Genomic DNA, 19867 nt, shown 5'->3' on the forward strand with positions numbered 1-19867 from the left:
CTCTGTTTAATAAGCAATTGCAATGTCCATCAATAAAAATGAGACCTCCTTGGGACGGTAATGGGCGGGCAGAGTTGGGCACTCCGGTGCAGGGATTCCTCATATATCTTAGAACTATAAGAAGCCAGGGCTATTTCATCCCATCAGGATTGCCCCCCCCCCCCCCTAGTTTCTGTGGACTGCAGAGAAAGAGGTGCAAGTGATCCAAAATAAGGGTTTTATTGTGTTGAACCATAAACTTTGTTAAATATGTATAATTCAGGGTCTCAGTCTTCCTCTGGGATTGGTTATCTTCATAGGAACATGTCCCACTATGTTATTAAGGTGAATAACAAATGCCCATTCAGTTCCAACTGATACATCAAGGTGAGGGGGGTTCCATTACAAGACACGGGGTGACCTTAGAAAGACGGGTCACCAAAGCCAACCTCCTCCTGCAGCTGGTGGATCTCGGTCAGCAGGGTCTGGTCCTGAAGATTTAGCTGAAAGAGAAGAATTAGAGGACTGAGCTGGATTATGTTACCTACAATATTCCACGTAAGGGCAGTGTTATCATTGTTACATTATTAACCACTTGCCTACTGGGCACTTTCACCCCCTTCCTGCCCAGGCCAATTTTCAGCTTTCAGCGCTGTCACACTTTGAATGACAATTGCGCGGTCATGCAACACTGTACTCATATGAAATTTTATTATTTTACAAATAGAGCTTTCTTTTGGTGGCACTGCTTTTTTTTTTTTTTTTTTGCTTAATAAACAAAATAAAAAAGACAGAAAATTTAGAAATAAAAAATACAAAAAACAAAACAAAACTATTTCATAGTTTGTCTTAAAATTTTTCAAACAGGAAATTTTTCTCCTTCACTGATGTGCACTGATGAGGCTGCACTGATGGGCACTGATGAGACACCACTGATGGGCTTCACTGATAAGGTGGCACTGTTGGGCACTGATAAAGGAAGCACTGATGAGGCTATACTGATAGGCGGCACTGATGGGCATTATTAGGTGGTACTGATGGGCACTGATAGGCGGCTCTAATAGGTGACACTCATGGGCACTGATTGCCGGCATTAGGGGCCACTGATGGGCTGCACTGATGAAGTGGCACCGTTGGGCACTGATAAAGGAGGCACTGATGAGGCTATACTGATAGGCAGCACTGATGGGTATTATTAGGTGGTACTGATGGGCACTGATAGGCGGCACTGATAGGTGACACTAGTGACCATTGATTGGCAGCACTTGTGGGCCCTGTTGGGACTGCACTAATAATGAGGACACTGATAATCAGCGCCCTGATTATCAGTGTACTTGTCCCTTTCACACAAGACAGTTACCGGCTCTCCTCTCCTCTCCTTTAACAGTGTGAGGAAAGGGAAAGCCGATAACTGACTTGTGTTTACATTGTGATCAGCTGTGATTGGACACAGTTTATCACATGGTAAAGAGCCGCTGTGATTGGCTCTTTACTCTGATCTGTGATCAGCTGTGTCTTAAGGACACGGTGATCACAGAGAATGCTGTGCACCACAGTGGGAGAACGTCATATGATGCCCTCACGGCAATGTGCAACTGTGTTGTAGCCAACTGCCTTAAAGTGGAGTTCCACCCTATTTTTATACTTACCTCCATCTTCTCGCTCCGAGTCACCTGAAAAAGAAATGGATAATCGCATATTTTTTTTTTTTTTTACTTACCTCGTAGCGAAGAAAATATACTTACCTTACTTCCTTCTTCCTCCTTCCTCGGCCGCGGCCCGTCGTCACTTCCTGGCTCTGCAATGATTCCTGGGAGCTGAACGTCATCGCTCCCAGGAATCATTGCGCCTGCACCGGCCCCGACGTCAGTTCCGGGTCGCGCGCGTCATTCCCTTCTAAACAGCTTCTGGGCATGCCCAGAAGCTGTAGAGGGATGACGCGCGCGACCCGGAAGTGACGTCGGGGCCGGCGCAGAGCATCGTGGGACCAAAGAAGGCGGAAGAAGACGCTGAAGGGGATCTCGCTGGCTTCAAGCTGCCCACATCTGAGATGGCAGCGCTGGACAAGACGTTTGCAAGGTAAGTATTTGTCCTAACAGGTAAGTGCAACCCGGGACAGATCAGAGGCTAGCCATTGTGGAATGCACTAGCCCTGACTGTCCCGGGGGTATTAAAAAAAAAAAAAAAAAATCCAGGGTGGAACTCCGCTTTAAGCTCATCTCCGGGCACTGTACAGGTTAACTGCTCATTTTTGTCTAGGGGAGAGGAGAAAGGAGATTTGTTACCTAATTCTCCAATCCTCCCAGCACAAGACCGGTCTAGCACCCCAGCCCTCTAGCTGTCTTGAATAGTTGACTGTTCTTGACATCATGATCAAGCCCAGAGCAGGCTCCAAAGACCAGGAACAGTCTAATGCTGGACTGTGGGGGGCGCCATTTTCCAGTTGCAAGGAGGATCAGGTGAGTAAAAGCTTTCTCCTCACCCCTAGACAAAATGAGCAGTTGACCTGTGCAGTGCGGTGACAGTGCTCATCAGTGCTGCCTATCAATGCCACCTTTAAATGCCCATCAGTGCCGCTAATCAGTACCTCATCGTCAGTGACCATAAGTGCCACCTCATCAGTGCCCATCAGTGCAGCCTATCAGTGCTCATCAGTGAAGGAGAAAAATTCCTTATTTTCAAAATGTACTCACAGAAAATAAGAAAAACTTTTTTTTTCCAAAATTGTCTGTCTTTTTTTTCCTTTTTTTTTTTTTTATTTGTGTGAAAAAAATGATAAAAATGTCATATGGGTACAGTCAGTGGTGGGATTCAAAAATTTTAGTAACCAGTTCCGACTTTCCCAGCAGAATGACCAGCGTGCCCCCTTTCAATGCACAGTGACCAGCGTGCCCCCTTTCAATGCACAGTGACCAGCGTGCCCCCCTTTCAATGCAGAGAGACCAGCGTGCCCCCTTTCAATGCACAGTGACCACAGCATTGCCCCCAATCATTGCAGAGTGCCACAGCATTGCCCCCAATCATCGCAGAGTGCCAGCCACAGCATTGCCCCCAATCATTGCAGAGTGCCAGTCACAGCATTGCCCCCAATCATTGCAGAGTGCCAGTCACAGCATTGCCCCCAATCATTGCAGAGTGCCAGTCACAGCATTGCCCCCAATCATTGCAGAGTGCCAGTCACAGCATTGCCCCCAATCATTGCAGAGTGCCAGCCACAGCATTGCCCCTAATGATTGCAGAGTGCCAGCCACAGCATTGCCCCTAATGATTGCAGAGTGCCAGCCACAGCATTGCCCCCCAATCATTGCAGAGTGCCAGCCACAGCATTGCCCCCAATCATTGCAGAGTGCCAGCCACAGCATTGCCCCTAATGATTGCAGAGTGCCAGCCACAGCATTGCTCCCAATTGCAGAGTGCCAGCCACAGCATTGACCCAAATGCACAGTGACCAGCGTGCCCCCTTTCAATGCACAGTGCCCAGCGTGCCCCCCTTTCAATGCGGAGAGACCAGCGTGCCCCCCTTTCAATGCAGAGACCAGCGTGCCCCCTTTCAATGCACAGTGACCACAGCATTGCCCCCAATCATTGCAGAGTGCCAGCCACAGCATTGCCCCCAATCATTGCAGAGTGCCAGTCACAGCATTGCCCCCAATCATTGCAGAGTGCCAGCCACAGCATTGCCCCCAATCATTGCAGAGTGCCAGCCACAGCATTGCCCCTAATGATTGCAGAGTGCCAGCCACAGCATTGCCCCTAATGATTGCAGAGTGCCAGCCACAGCATTGCCCCCCAATCATTGCAGAGTGCCAGCCACAGCATTGCCCCCAATCATTGCAGAGTGCCAGCCACAGCATTGCCCCCAATCATTGCAGAGTGCCAGCCACAGCATTGCCCCTAATGATTGCAGAGTGCCAGCCACAGCATTGCCCCTAATGATTGCAGAGTGCCAGCCACAGCATTGCCCCCCAATCATTGCAGAGTGCCAGCCACAGCATTGCCCCCAATCATTGCAGAGTGCCAGCCACAGCATTGCCCCTAATGATTGCAGAGTGCCAGCCACAGCATTGCTCCCAATTGCAGAGTGCCAGCCACAGCATTGACCCAAATGCACAGTGACCAGCGTGCCCCCTTTCAATGCACAGTGCCCAGCGTGCCCCCCTTTCAATGCAGAGAGACCAGCGTGCCCCCCTTTCAATGCAGAGAGACCAGCGTGCCCCCTTTCAATGCACAGTGACCACAGCATTGCCCCCAATCATTGCAGAGTGCCAGCCACAGCATTGCCCCCAATCATTGCAGAGTGCCAGTCACAGCATTGCCCCCAATCATTGCAGAGTGCCAGCCACAGCATTGCCCCCAATCATTGCAGAGTGCCAGCCACAGCATTGCCCCTAATGATTGCAGAGTGCCAGCCACAGCATTGCCCCTAATGATTGCAGAGTGCCAGCCACAGCATTGCCCCCAATCATTGCAGAGTGCCAGCCACAGCATTGCCCCCAATCATTGCAGAGTGCCAGCCACAGCATTGCCCCCAATCATTGCAGAGTGCCAGCCACAGCATTGCCCCTAATGATTGCAGAGTGCCAGCCACAGCATTGCCCCCAATTGCAGAGTGCCAGCCACAGCATTGCCCCAAATTGCAGAGTGCCAGCCACAGCATTGCCCCCAATTGCAGAGTGCCAGCCACAGCATTGCCCCCAATTGCAGAGTGCCAGCCACAGCATTGCCCCCAATTGCAGAGTGCCAGCCACAGCATTGCCCCTAATTGCAGAGTGCCAGCCACAGCATTGCCCCCAATTGCAGAGTGCCAGCCACAGCATTGTGTAACGCTCCTGCGTTTTATGTATGATGTGGATTTTCAGCTGCAGAAATATTCCACTTCAGTAGTCATGTATAGAAACGCTGAGACACCATTCCCAACTCTCAATGACTCATCATGTGTGGAGGATCTCAATTCAGCAAGTAAATACACACACTCAATAAGATGTTTCCTAGAGTGGCTTATGTATATAGTAACACAGTGATGATAGGCTGAAGAGACAGGTTGGGTAGAGATGGTAAATGACAGACACTTGAAAGGAAATGTTCTTGAAAGTAAGATAGTAGCAGATGAGATGCAGATAGGTTTAGCAATCATGTATGGTAGCAGATGACAGAGTAGCAGGTGGACATACAAGAGAGATCAACCCAGTGCAAGAACAGGTGGTAGTAGGCTCAAGAGCTAGCAATCTTAGATAATGCAGATGTAGTAATAGTCCTTAGTATGCAGAGCTAGATAGTGTAAGCTTTAGTATGAAAGTTATAGAGGTTTCCCCTATGGGGTACTTATCACTAATAGCAATGTAGCAGAGGAGAGGTTCGGCAAGAGCGGATGATCCGGTAGCGGGATACAGGGATCAGCGCAGCGTGGTTCCGATAGCGAGGTATGCTTGCAAGCATGAGAGCTTCAAGACAGGTTAGCATCAAGGCACAAAGCAGTTTGAACGAACACATGTGAGTAGGAGCCGGCGATCTAAATAGCCATCAGTCCGGCGCTCAGTGATGACAGCATCAGTCTTAAAGGTGTATGCGCACCTTACCAAAAGAGAATGGTGGGGCGCATACACTTATTAAAGAGTAATTAGGGTACCCAAAGGTACCAGAACATTACAGTACCCCCCCCTTAAGGCCGGCTCCTGAAGGCCTCTGGAGCTGGTTTGTCTGGGTACTTCGCATGAAAATTGCAGATTAATCTAGAGGCATGTATGTCAGAGGTGTTTAGCCAGGTGTCGTCTTGGGGCCCATAGTTCTTCCATCGAACCAAGTACTGAAGTCTTCCTCTGTGGATACGAGAATCCAGAATCTCTTTTATCTCATATTCTTCTCCACCTTCAACTTGTACAGGAGGAGGAGGTGGGATAGTAGGCCTTATTCCTTGGTCAGGAACATGGGGCTTCAGTAGCGACACATGGAAAATGGGAAGTATTTTGAGGTCTATTGGCAATGTAAGCTGTACTGCAGCTTTTCCAATAAGTTTCTTGATTGGGAAAGGTCCCAAGAACAGAGGTCCAAGCTTTTTGCTAGGGATTTTCAGTCTTAAATTTTTTGTTGAGAGCCAAACGAGGTCCCCGATAGCGTACTGAGGAGAAGGTCTTCTGCGAAGATCATAGTACTTCTTTTGTTGACTATGAGCGTGTGCAATAGTAGTATTAAGCAAACCCAGAGAGTCCTTTATTTGGGTAAGATAGTCTGAAGCTACTGGGTTATTTGAAGGAAGGATGCGTGGTGGAAGAATAGAGGGATGAAACCCATAGTTCAAGTAGAACGGACTCTGCTTGGTCGTACTGTGGGTTGCGTTGTTGTAGGCAAATTCTGCCAGAGGGAGAAGATCCACCCAATCATCCTGTTGGTAAGAAGTGTAACAACGTAAATATTGCTCGATGCATTGGTTGACTCTTTCAGTCTGTCCGTTGGTCTGCGGATGGTAAGGAGAAGTGAGCTTCCGCTCGATCCGTAGTATGTGACATAGTTCTTGCCAGAACTTGGAAATAAATTGTGATCCACAGTCAGACAGAAGAGTTTTTGGGATACCATGTAACTTAAAGACATGTTTCATCAGGAGTTCTGCCGTTTGTTTGGACGAAGGTAGTCTGCGAATAGCAATGAAATGTGCCATTTTTGTCAGATGGTCCACTGACACTAAGATGGTATTAAATCCTTTGGAAGGAGGCAATTCCACTATAAAGTCCAAGGACACAACTTCCCATGGAGTTTGGGGTATTGGTAGACTGCATAGTAGACCGGATGGTCTCGTAGTGTCAATTTTGGACCTGGCACAGACATTGCATGAAGAGACGAATTTTTGTATAGATGTTTTCATGTCAGGCCACCAGAATTGCCTGGTAATCAGATTAAGAGTCTTTGTCATACCCATATGTCCTGCCATAGGCACATCATGCGATAATTCCAAGATCTTGGTGCGTATGGTAGGTGGTATGTAAAGTTTGTCATTGTAGTAGAGGAAGCCTTCTGCATCAGTATTTAGTTGTGGTGGGGGTGAATCCAAACTTATACCATGCAAAACCTCTTCCTTCAAGGAACGGACAACTCCAATAATGCGTTTGTGAGGTATTATAGGAACGGAAGGGATTTCGAAGTAGTTTTCTTCAGTTAGTCGTGATAGTGCATCCGCCTTTTTGTTCTTATCTGCAGGTGTGTAGGTCACTAGGAAGTTAAACCTTAGAAAGAATAGTGACCATCGTACCTGTCGGTGCGAGAGAGTTTTGTTAGTCTGAAGATATTGGAGATTTTTATGGTCCGTGTATATAAATATTGGTAATTGGGTGCCTTCGAGTAGATGTCGCCAATTCTCCAGAGCCAATTTTATAGCAAGCAGTTCCTTTTCACCCACGGGGTAATTTATCTCTGGACTGCTTAGGGATTTAGAAAAAAAGGCGACTGGATGAAGTGGTGAAGTGTGAGTTGGTCGTTGGGAGAGTATTGCTCCTACTGCCATGTTTGACGCATCTACTTCCAGAATGTATTGGAGGGATGGGTCTGGATGGCGTAGTATGGGAGCAGAAGTAAACCTTGTCTTTAACAGGTGAAAAGCTTTATTTGCTTCATCTGACCATTTGAATGGTTTTTTAATGCTAGTGAGCTGTGTGAGGGGTCTCACAATGGCAGAAAAGTTTCTAATGAACTTCCTGTAGAAATTCGAAAATCCAAGGAATCGCTGTAGCGCCTTGCGTGTGGTTGGTGTAGGCCAATCCTGAATGCAGGATATCTTACTCATGTCCATCTCGATTCCTGTTTTGGATATGATGTAGCCTAGAAACAGTACCTCTTCTTTATGAAACAAGCATTTTTTCAGTTTCACATAAAGGTTGTGTGCAAGCAATCTCGATAATACTAGTCTTACATGTCTTATGTGTTCAGACAGGGATCGTGAGTATATAAGTATATCGTCCAGATATACCACAACACAGACATCTAGTAAGTCTCTGAAAATATTGTTTATAAATCGTTGAAAAACTGCAGGGGCGTTGCATAGCCCGAATGGCATTACAAGATATTCGAACAATCCGTATCTGGTTCTGAATGCAGTCTTCCACTCGTGTCCATCACGGATTCGAATGAGATTGTATGCTCCTTTCAGGTCCAATTTTGAAAAATAGGTAGCTCCACGCACCTGCTCAATGAGCTCAGGGATAAGCGGTAGAGGATAGCGATCTTTTATTGTAATAACATTTAATTGCCTATAGTCGATGATAACATAGTGGTGCAATCTCATCTGTCACCACAGACAGGATCTTCCCGAAAGACGGGAGGTTACACGTACCCTCGCAATAGCAAGAGAGGAAGGTCAGGGTCCGTTCCTTCCAATCTATGGTTGGTTGATGTGTGTGCAACCAGGGAAGTCCCAAAACAATGGGAAAGTGGGGTGAGGGTATTAGATCGAAGGTAGTGGTCTCCATATGAGACCCGTTAGTAGTGACTAGGAGTGCCTGTGTCTGATCAGTGATCGGACCAGAGGATAAAGGAACACCGTTAATAAGACTCACTGAGACAGGTTTAAGTTTAGAAATAATAGGAACTTTATTTAAAGCAGCAAAACGTATGTCAATATAATTTCCACAAGATCCTGTGTCAATCATGGCCTTAGTAGTAATCCTGTTCTGGTCCCACTGTAATGTTAAGCAAACAGAAAGGGTTAGTGATTGAAGTTGTCAATCCCCCTAGGAGGACATGTGAACACTCACCCTTCTTTTTGTAGACTAGGGGACAGACGTTTATCTTGTGATCCGGGGATGCACAGTACAAGCAGAGATTACCAGATCGTCTTCTGGCTCTTTCCATAGTTGATAGAGGTGGGCGTATGGTTCCTATCTCCATAGGAACGGGGTCAACGGCCGAAATCCGAGGAGAACTGGATAATGGCATTCCCATTTTCTCAGCCTTTCTTTCTCGTAGTCTTCTATCTATGGTGATACTGAGTTGTATCAATGCATCCAGGGTTTTTGGCAGATCCGCTCGGGCGAGCTCGTCCTTAACGGCCTCTGATAGGCCAAGCCTAAATTGGGATTTCAGAGCTGCATCATTCCATTCTGAATCAAGGGTCCATCTCTTGAATTCTGTGACAAAGTCTTCTACAGGTCTCCCACCTTGTTTCAAGGATCTTAATTGAAGATCGGCAGTACTCTGCCTATTGGGATCATCATATAGGCTAGTGAGTTCTGCTAGGAACAAGGCATAGGAGTTGAGAAGCTGGTCGCTTTTCTCAAAAAGAGAGTCTGCCCAGGCCCGAGGATCGCCTGTTAGGTAAGAAATAATAGTACAAACCTTAATGTGATCAGTAAGGTAGGTACGGGGTTTTAGCAAGAAAAGTAACTCACATGCGTTTTTAAATTCGCGAAATTTTTTGCGATCGCCTGTAAATACCAAAGGAGGATTTATTTTGGGTTCAGGGGACTGAGCAGTGGTAAGTTGTGTCAGTCTAATTACCTGCTGCGACAGAGCCTGATTGTCTTCTTTTAATTCAGCAAGTGCGTGTATTAACGCAGGTACTTGCTGTTTTAATTGTGTCATCTGAGTGGTTATTTCTGCTGAATCCATTTGTGGTTCGTTCAATCTGTAACGCTCCTGCGTTTTATGTATGATGTGGATTTTCAGCTGCAGAAATATTCCACTTCAGTAGTCATGTAGAGAAACGCTGAGACACCATTCCCAACTCTCAATGACTCATCATGTGTGGAGGATCTCAATTCAGCAAGTAAATACACACACTCAATAAGATGTTTCCTAGAGTGGCTTATGTATATAGTAACACAGTGATGATAGGCTGAAGAGACAGGTTGGGTAGAGATGGTAGATGACAGACACTTGAAAGGAAATGTTCTTGAAAGTAAGATTGTAGCAGATGAGATGCAGATAGGTTTAGCAATCATGTATGGTAGCAGATGACAGAGTAGCAGGTGGACATACAAGAGAGATCAACCCAGTGCAAGAACAGGTGGTAGTAGGCTCAAGAGCTAGCAATCTTAGATAATGCAGATGTAGTAATAGTCCTTAGTATGCAGAGCTAGATAGTGTAAGCTTTAGTATGAAAGTTATAGAGGTTTCCCCTACGGGGTACTTATCACTAATAGCAATGTAGCAGAGGAGAGGTTCGGCAAGAGCGGATGATCCGGTAGCGGGATACAGGGATCAGCGCAGCGTGGTTCCGATAGCGAGGTATGCTTGCAAGCATGAGAGCTTCAAGACAGGTTAGCATCAAGGCACAAAGCAGTTTGAACGAACACATGTGAGTGAGAGCCGGCGATCTAAATAGCCATCAGTCCGGTGCTCAGTGATGACAGCATCAGTCTTAAAGGTGTATGCGCACCTTACCAAAAGAGAATGGTGGGGCGCATACACTTATGAAAGAGTAATTAGGGTACCCAAAGGTACCAGAACATTACACATTGCCCCCAATTGCAGAGTGCCAGCCACAGCATTGCCCTAAATTGCAGAGTGCCAGCCACAGCATTGCCCCCAATTGCAGAGTGCCAGCCACAGCATTGCCCCCAATTGCAGAGTGCCAGCCACAGCACTGCCCCCAATTGCAGAGTGCCAGCCACAGCATTGCCCCTAATTGCAGAGTGCCAGCCACAGCATTGCCCCCAATTGCAGAGTGCCAGCCACAGCATTGCCCCCAATTGCAGAGTGCCAGCCACAGCATTGCCCCAATTGCAGAGTGCCAGCCACAGCATTGCCCCCAATTGCAGAGTGCCAGCCATAGCATTGCCCCCAATTGCAGAGTGCCAGCCACAGCATTGCCCCCAATTGCAGAGTGCCAGCCACAGCATTGCCCCCAATTGCAGAGTGCCAGCCACAGCATTGCCCCCAATTGCATAGTGCCAGCCACAGCATTGCCCCCAATTGCAGAGTGCCAGCCACAGCATTGCCCCCAATTGCAGAGTGCCAGCGATCCCCCCACGAGACCCATGCACTTACCTCACGGACGGTCTCGCAGTCACAGCTTCTCTTCAGTCCCTGGCTCCCCGCGTCTCCGAGTCCTCAGTCCTCCCGCGGCGCCTCCTCCTCGTCCAATGGCACGGTGTTTGCCTTTCGGCCAATCAGGAAGCCGGAGGACCCGCTCCCTGATTGGCCAGGAGGAGGATCCGTGTGACAATAGCAAATTCTCATTCGCCATTGTCACAGAATGGGCGGGTCAGGGCGTACTGCTCCGCCCCCCGGCCGCACGTCTGCCCGAGCGCGGGACATTCAATTGTACTGCGCGTCCTTAGACCCGCAGAGGGATTCAGCCGGTTCTGCGAACTTGCAGAAAGTTAGCAACCGGTTCTATGGAACCGGTGCGAACCGGCTGAATCCCACCACTGGGTACAGTGTAGCATGACCGCGCAATTGTCATTCAAAGTGTGACAGTGCTGAAAGCAGAAAATTGGCCTGGGCAGGAAGGGGGGTGAAAGGGCCCTGTATTGAAGTGGTTAAACTGTCTTGTGATTTATTTCAGCATATTCCATTCTAAAGATCAGAGGGAAAACATTAGAAGAGGAAATAATATTTTTCCTTCACTGGCTTAAGAAGGAACCCAGGTAAATTTGGCCATACACCCGCAGGCTGAGGAAAGAAAGCAAACAGATTCCTCCATCCACGCTATACAGCAGCACTGATAGAGGAATTCCCCGCCGGCTGTCAATATACCTAAATAGAGGCTGCATCTAAATGGATGCAGCTGCTGTTCCGCTGGAAATTTTCCAACCACACGGAGAGATCCCAGGCATGATGCGGCTGACAAGACCACCCGATGACAGGATAATGAAATTCGCACAGTGCATGGCTGACGTAATGGCCAGAGTAATCTGCAGGGGCCACACACACAGTAAGTGATCAAGAACTGTATGTGGCCCAGGGCACTAGGAGGATTCTCTATAAATCTTTGTTATGGAATATTTGCAAGGAAAAATATGAAAGCCATATAAAAGAAAAAAACGAACATATCATAAATGTTAAATATATTAAAAGAGAAGTATGGGATTTCAAAATAACAAACACACCTACTCACCTATGTGGATACAGCATGGATCTGATGCTGCATCTGTCCCCCTGCCAGCTCGAAATCTGAGAACTGAGCGATCAAACACCGCTGATCGCTCAGTTCTCAGGTCTGCTCTGAGCACCGAGCAATGACTGTCAGTTACCGCAATATGCTCTGACCCTCCAGAACTCACTAGAGCGCCAGACTGCGAAGGGGGCGGGAGCAGTTGGCTCAGGCTCTCAGTACATGCTGGGAGGCGGAGCCATATCTCCAACTTTCTGAGATGGGAATGAGGGATTACTATTAGCAAAAGTATGTAGGTGTAGGACAAACCCCCTTAAAAGAGAATTGTGCAAAAAAAAGATTGGTTAAACCCACAAGTGCTTTTTTTTTACCCCTACTATTCCTTTATATTGGGTTTTGGAATTTACAAATGCAGCAATGTAGAAATTGGATGAAAGGTTTAGCACTGGGAAACACTTTTTGATAGATAAGTAGTGCATTTTTTATACAACTATATAGATCAGACAAAAATGAGGGACAAACGAGGAGGAAAGAGGGATAGAGGTACTTCCTTCTGAAAGAGGGACAGTCCCTTGAAATCAGGAACAGTTGGGAGCTATGGCTGAGTAAGCTGCCAGTCAGGCATCTGGTCAGATCATGACATTATTGTCGGGATCTCTGCAGAGCCTGGACCGGTTCTGTGATGTCAGCCAACAGCGCTCTTTAGCCTGCTGGTGGCTGAATTTGGTTCACAGGAGTGCAGATCGAAGTGCGCTCCTGTGACCCACAGAAGTATGGCTGAAAGAGCTTTGGCCATAATTCTCCTTTAACTCAAATTTCTGAAATACAATATGATTTTCAGTATAACTAGGAACAAGAACATACCTTTCGGGTGTATTTATAAGACTGCTCAGCTTCCAGCTGTCGTCCAGTCTAAAAAAAATAATATCAGAAACAATAGTATATAGAAAAAGTAAAAAAACATAAAAGGTAACCTGTCATGTGCCCCCCCCCCCCATTGCTACAAACAACACAGAGTGAGATAAAACATAAGACCAGGTATGCGGTACCAGCAGGTACTTTTATTAGCCTGCGTTTTTGAGTAAAAGCTATAACCAATACTGTCATGAAGGTGATTGCCTAATGATAATTCCCTTGAGGACATCATTTATGACAAAACGTGTAGGGCAGGACCAGACGTGACGTCATGGTGCACACTCGCCGAAGATTGGCGTTTCTGAGATCTGGTATGCTGTTTAAATGATTGCAATTAAATGGATTACGTTGTACTGAAAAAGCCTTACTTTCAGCTCGACCACAGTGTAGATGTTAATATAAGACGGTATGCGGTACTGCTTCTATTTTCATGTGAGTGGGCATTTTATATTAATGAAGCAGATTTAATTTTTATTACTACGCTACGGCCATTGATTATTTTATCTCATGTGTTTGTATGTAAAATCCCACCAGTGCTAATGACCACTAATTTCTAGAGGGTCGTTTCATTCTGGTAAGCATACTGGGTGATCCATGTGTGTAATGTGATGGCTTCCATTGGAAGATTCTTGCACTTGGCCCTGCAGGCTCAGTAATCTGATTAGCACCATTATAGGAGTCATGCATTGCACCAATGGAAACTGAAAGCTGGTTGATTTGTTTATGGACTATTTCAATGCCACTATTCAGATTTCACATTGCTGTTTTTGCATAGGAGAATTTATTTAGTATGTATCAATGGACACTGGGCACAGATTATGTGGATGAGCAGATTCTTTCACATTTGTTTCACTAAAAAGAGTTGTTTGTGTGTATGATTTGGCACATTTATATTTTTATATTATATATTGCTTTGTATTAATTAGTGCTGTACTTCTTGATTCTTTGAACTTAAGGAGAACTCTCCATTCTAATGACAAATTGCCTAAACGATCCCAATATCCACTCAATATGTGTCAAGGTCTTACCTTGCCTTCCTGTTGGCAGTCATCTTGGACATGTGCAGACTGCTGCCTTTTATAAACTCTGTTTGCATCATCACTTGCCTGCTGCCTGGGCGTCGCTCAGTGATGAGGTTGCACACCTGACTAAATATATCACTTGTTGGCTTGCAGTCCTTTGCCCTTGTGTTTGTGCTCCAAGGTGCATCACTGCTAGGAGTCTTCTGTTCCCTGTGTTCCTCCATGCATGACCTGGCTTGGCTAACTACTTTCCTGGCTCTCGATTCCGCTTTGGCAGATGACCCCGGCTTGGATGACTACCCGCTTCTAGACTCGATCCTACCTTGGATGACTACCCGCTCTGGACGTGACCCCGGCTGTTCCTGATTTTGCTCCTCACTCTTGCTGTGCGTTTATTGTTGTTGCTCTAATAAACTGCTTTATTTTACTTGCATCTTCATGTGGTCTGGTTTCCTGGCACCCTGACAGTACACAAGGGCCACGTATAACGTAAGGATCAAGGAGGGCGATGAGTGGAAGACCGCATTTAATACCAGAACCGGTAATTACAAATATCTTGTGATGCCCTTTGGCTTGTGCAATGTGCCCGCTGTCTTCCAGGAGTTTATCAATGATGCCTTTCGTGATATGTTGCAGCAATGTGTGATAGTCTATTTGGATGAGATCTTGATTTATTCAGACTCCATTGAATCACACTACCTGGATGTCAGACGGGTGCTGCAACGGTTACGTGAGAATGGGCTTTTCTGTAAGCTTGAGAAATGTGAATTCCACCTGTCTCAGGTTGCCTTCTTGGGCTACATCATTTCTGCCAAAGGGTTCTCCATGGAGCCTCAGAAGGTTTCGGCTGTTCTGCAATGGCCTAGCCCTAGTGGTCTCTGTTCCATTCAGCGTTTCCTCGGGTTTGCCAACTACTATCGGAAATTTATTAGGAACTTTTCCTCTTTGGCCAAACCTATCTCAGATCTGAACAATAAAGGTAGCGATCCCCACAATTGAACACCTGCTGCCATCCAAGCTTTCGAGGCCCTAAAGTCTGCTTTCGCTTCGGCTCCAATTCTGTCTCATCCCAAACCTGTTTTTTCCTTTGTCCTAGAGGTGGATGCGTCTGAGATAGGAGTAGGCACCCTCCTGTCTCAGCGTCGGGCACCTGATGGACCCTTACTTCCTTGTGGGTTCTATTTCAAGAACCTGTCTCCAGCGGAATGCAATTATGAGATTGGAGACAGAAAGCTCCTGGCCATTATCCTGGCTCTCAAGGAGTGGAGACACTTGCTTAAAGGTTCTGTGGTTCCAGTTCTCATTCTCACCTAACATAAGAATTTGACGTATATATCTCGGAGGCCAAGAGGCTCACACCCCGTCAGGCCAAATGGGCCTTATTCTTGTCTCTTTTAACTTTGTGGTCTCCTATATGCCCAGCTCCAAGAATGTTAAAGCTGATGCCTTGTCTCGCCAGTATTCTGAGTGGTCCAGGATGGACTCCGTGCCGACACCAGTCATACCTTCTGATCATATCCTGGCTGCCATCCGCACCAACCCAACCTCTCCTCTTGGGGAACAGATCTTGGCTGCCTAGCCTGATGCTCCCATAGAGAGACCTGCTGGCAAATGTTTTGTACCTGAGGGGTTGTGCGTCAGACTGTTGTGCACGTACCACAATTCCAAGACTGCTAGTCATCCTGGTAAGAACCAGATGTCCTGGGCTATTTCCCGTCAGTTCTGGTGGCCATCTCTCAGCACTGATGTTGCTGGGTATGTGGCTGCTTGTTCGGTCTGTGCCCAGAACAAATCTCTGTGGCACCTTCCCTTGGGCCTACTGCATCCATTCCCAATTGGGAGCGTTCCTGGTCTCACCTGGCCATGGATTTTTTTGTGGAACTTCCCGTGTCTCGAGGGTACACGGTTATTCTCATGGTTGTCTCCAAAATGTGCCACTGTGTTCCATTTAAGCGGCTGCCTACCACTCAGGAGCTTGCCTCGTGTTTGCCAGGGAGGTTTTCCGCTTACACTGGTTGCCTAAGGAGATTGTCTCGGACCGTGGGAGCCAATTTGTCTCCAGGTTCTGCCGTGCCTTTTGCTCCAAGCTGGGTATTCCACTCTTTCTCCTTGGCCTCCCATCCGCAGTCCATTGGTGCCGCTGAGCGTTCTAACTAAGCTCTACAGCAATTTCTCTGCTGCTATATCTCTGACCTTAAGGACAATTGGGTTGACCTGCTATCCTGGGCAGAGTTTGCCAGGAACTCTGCCATCAACTTGTCTTCCGGAATGTCTCTATTCATGGTCAAGTATGGGTTTCAACCCGTTGTGTTGCCTGAGTCGTTCTTGCCACAAGACATCCCAGCTGTAGAGGCTCATAAAGAACATAAAAATGTGCAGGGCTAAAAGCGATAAAATATACTTGAACATATATAACATGTGAAATAGATATGTGTATCCAATCATAAACAAATGTAAAAGAAATGTCCAAATGGAATAAGAGTCCCAAGTGAATGAAGTGATAAAAAATCCAACATAAGTGACGTGGTCACAGCATGCAGCAAATCCCAACACCGACAAGGAGTAATAGTATGCGCTCACCAGAAAAGTAGGACCCAGATACCATATAGCATGTGGTTCATACAAGCTGTTGGAATATATGGTGGATGCTCCGAATGGATAAGAAGACTTCAGAGGTATCCGTGTGAACCAGCAACAGACATGGATAGACCAAATTCCAGCTCCAACGTTGGTAGAGATATAAATCAAAGAGGGACAGACTTATGCCTTGTACACACGTACCGATCGTCGGCCGACCGATCGGCCGTCTTTTGTCCAGGGCTGTCGTGTCCGCTGAAAAGTGCAAAAGACTGCACATGAATTTTGTCGGCCAACAACAGAAGTGATGTCATGTGATGGATAACTTTCCGTGTCTTTTTTCTTCTCTGAGCATGCCCAGTCTTGCAAATCTGCTGATTGTCAGCCGAATTCTGTACTGACTGGCGAACAATCGGCCGTTCTGGTGTTGGCCAACAAAAATTTTAATGAGTGCACGATAGATTCTGTTCAGCCGAAAATGCGCTGTCGGCTGTAGGAAGCATCATACTAACAAGCATACAATCGGCCGATTGGTCGTCGGCCAAATATTTACGGCCGACAATCGGTACGTGTGTACGAGGCAATAGTGTAATATTGCTAAAAATCATTTAATGAAAATACATAGCAAGTACACTTACAAAACATCCCATGGTATTAAGCACATCAAGGGTGTATAGCAGGGCTGACTAATGTAATCCTCTTACATTACAGTCAGCCCTGCTATACACCCTTGATGTGATTAATACCATGGGATGTTTTGTAAGTGTACTTGCTATGTATTTTCATTAAATGATTTTTAGCAATATTACACTATGTCTGTCCCTCTTTGATTTATATCTCTACCAACGTTGGAGCTGGAATTTGGTCTATCCATGTCTGTTGCTGGTTCACACGGATACCTCTGAGGTCTTCTTATCCATTCGGAGCATCCACCATATATTCTAACAGCTTGTTGGGAAGACAATGTAATAGAGCAGCACGAAATGCCAGCAGAATGCTTGGATGTATAGGGAGAGGTATAAGCAGTAGAAAGAGAGAAGTGCTTATGCCGCTGTACAGAACACTGGTGAGACCTCACTTGGAGTATTGTGCGCAGTACTGGAGGCCATATCTCCAGAAGGATATAGATACTCTAGAGAGAGTCCAGAGAAGAGCTACTAAACTAGTACATGGATTGCAGGAAAAAACTTACCAGGAAAGGTTAAAGGACCTTAACATGTATAGCTTGGAAGAAAGAAGAGACAGAGGGGATATGATAGAAACTTTTAAATACATAAAGGGAATCAACTCGGTAAAGGAGGAGAGCATATTTAAAAGAAGAAAAACTACCACAAGAGGACACAGTTTTAAATTAGAGGGGCAAAGGTTTAAAAGTAATATGAGGAAGTATTACTTTACTGAGAGAGTAGTGGATGCATGGAATAACCTTCCTGCAGAAGTGGTAGCTGCAAATACAGTGAAGGAGTTTAAGCATGCATGGGATAGGCATAAGGCTATCCTTCATATAAGATAGGGCCAGGGACTATTCATAGGATTCAGATATATTGGGCAGACTAGATGGGCCAAATGGTTCTTATCTGCCGACACATTCTATGTTTCTATGTTTCTATGTTGTATGACCCACATACTATATGGTATCTATATGCTATATGGTATCTGGGTCCTACTTTTCTGGTGAGCGCATACTATTACTCCTTGTGGTTGTTGGGATTTGCTGCACACTGTGATCACGTCACTTACAGTATGTTGGATTTTTTATCACTTCATTCACTTGGGACTCTTATTCCATTTGGACATTTCTTTTACATTTGTTTATGATTGGATACACATATCTATTTCACATGTTATATATGTTCAAGTATATTTTATCGCTTTTAGCGCTGCACATTTTTATGTTCTTTATGTTTTTTGTCACTTTTTTGTCTGGTGATTAGTGCAAGCAGCTTTTGTTTATTGGTAGCGCAGTATTTCCAATTTTATGTGTTTATTGTAGAGGATCATATTCATGTCTTCCGTTCCTCTTGGGTGCAGATTCAAAAGTCTTTAAGGGTCTCTGCACAGCGTCAGAAGCTCCAGGCAGACCAGAGACATTTATCTGCTCCTTCGTACCGGGTCGGGAGAGGGTGTGGTCGTCGACCCGTAATCTCAACCTCAGGGTACCCACTCCTAAACTGGCTCCTGATTTTGTTGGGCCTTTTCGCATCCTCCATAAGGTGAACCCGGTGGCCTATGCCATTGATCTTCCCCCTGGTATTCCTATCTCCAATATCTTTCATGTGTCACTGGCTTGAAATCACTATACTTCTTCACTTCCTCGTCCTCGTCCCATTCCTGTGGGCAATCATGAGGAGTATGAGGTTAGCAGCATCTTGGCTTCTCGTTTGTTCCGAGGTCAGGTTCAATACCTGGTGCACTGGAAGGGTTATGGTCCTGAGGAGCTCTCCTGGGTTCCCTCCACTGATGTTCATGCTCCTGCCCTTCTCCTCGCTTTCCATGCTCGCTTTCCTCAGAAACCATTTTTTGCTCCGCGGAGGAGGGGCCATTGAGGGGAGGGTACTGTCAAGGTCTTACCTTGCCTTTCTGTTGGCAGCCAGCTTGGACATGTCCAGACTCCTGTCTTTTATAAACTCTGTTTGCATCATCACTTGCCTGCTGCCTGGGCGTCGCTCAGTGATGATGTTGCACACCTGACTATATATATTACCTGTTGGCTTGTAGTCCTTTTCCCTTGTGTTTGTGCTCCAGGGTGCATCACTGCTAGCAGTCTTCTGTTCTCCATGTTCCTCCATGCATGACCTGGCTTGGCTGACGAATTTCCTGGCTCTCGATTTCTCATTGGCAGACGTCCCGGCTTCAAATAAATACCCGCCTCTAGACTCGATCCTGGCTTGGATGACTACCCGCTCTGGACTTGACCCCAGCTGTTCCTGATTTCGCTCCTCACTCTTGCTGTGCGTTTATTGTTGTTGCTCTAATAAACTGATTTATTTTACTTGCACCTTTGTGTTGTCTGATTTTCTGGCACCCTGACAATATGGTGATTTCTGGTTCGAGCATGACTCTGTTGAGCATGTCTATGTTGGTACCCACAGCTTAATACTCCTTTTGTGATCAATTAAAGATTATGTTACCCCAACATTTCATATTCCTGAAATGTGTTTTTTGTACCATGTACTTGTGTTAAGAAGTCTCCTGTTCTCTTTGTATTGTTTCCTTTGTTTGAAATCCCTGGTGATCCTGCCAGTTCCCCTACTTCCCTATTTCATTCTGACCCCACTAGGCATAGAAGCACATCCATCCCAGCATGGTCAGTTTTCTGGCAGTGCTGGGAGCA

General features: G+C 46.3%; 1 protein-coding gene across 1 annotated transcript in view; it reads right to left on the minus strand.

Annotated features, from left to right (window-relative positions):
• Positions 1–200: 200 nt before the first annotated feature.
• Positions 201–19867, minus strand: part of CFAP70 (cilia and flagella associated protein 70) — a 103384-nt gene continuing 83717 nt past the window's right edge. The window contains exons 27-28 of the mRNA XM_082260131.1: positions 12884–12931; positions 201–482 (exon numbers count right to left, since the gene is read on the minus strand). Coding sequence (XP_082116257.1) covers positions 402–482; positions 12884–12931 — 129 coding nt within the window. The 3' untranslated portion in view covers positions 201–401. The remainder of the gene's footprint in view (positions 483–12883; positions 12932–19867) is intronic.

Source organism: Pelophylax lessonae (assembly GCF_965119305.1).
Source record: "Pelophylax lessonae genome assembly, chromosome: 6".
NCBI classification, from domain to species: Eukaryota; Metazoa; Chordata; class Amphibia; order Anura; family Ranidae; genus Pelophylax; species Pelophylax lessonae.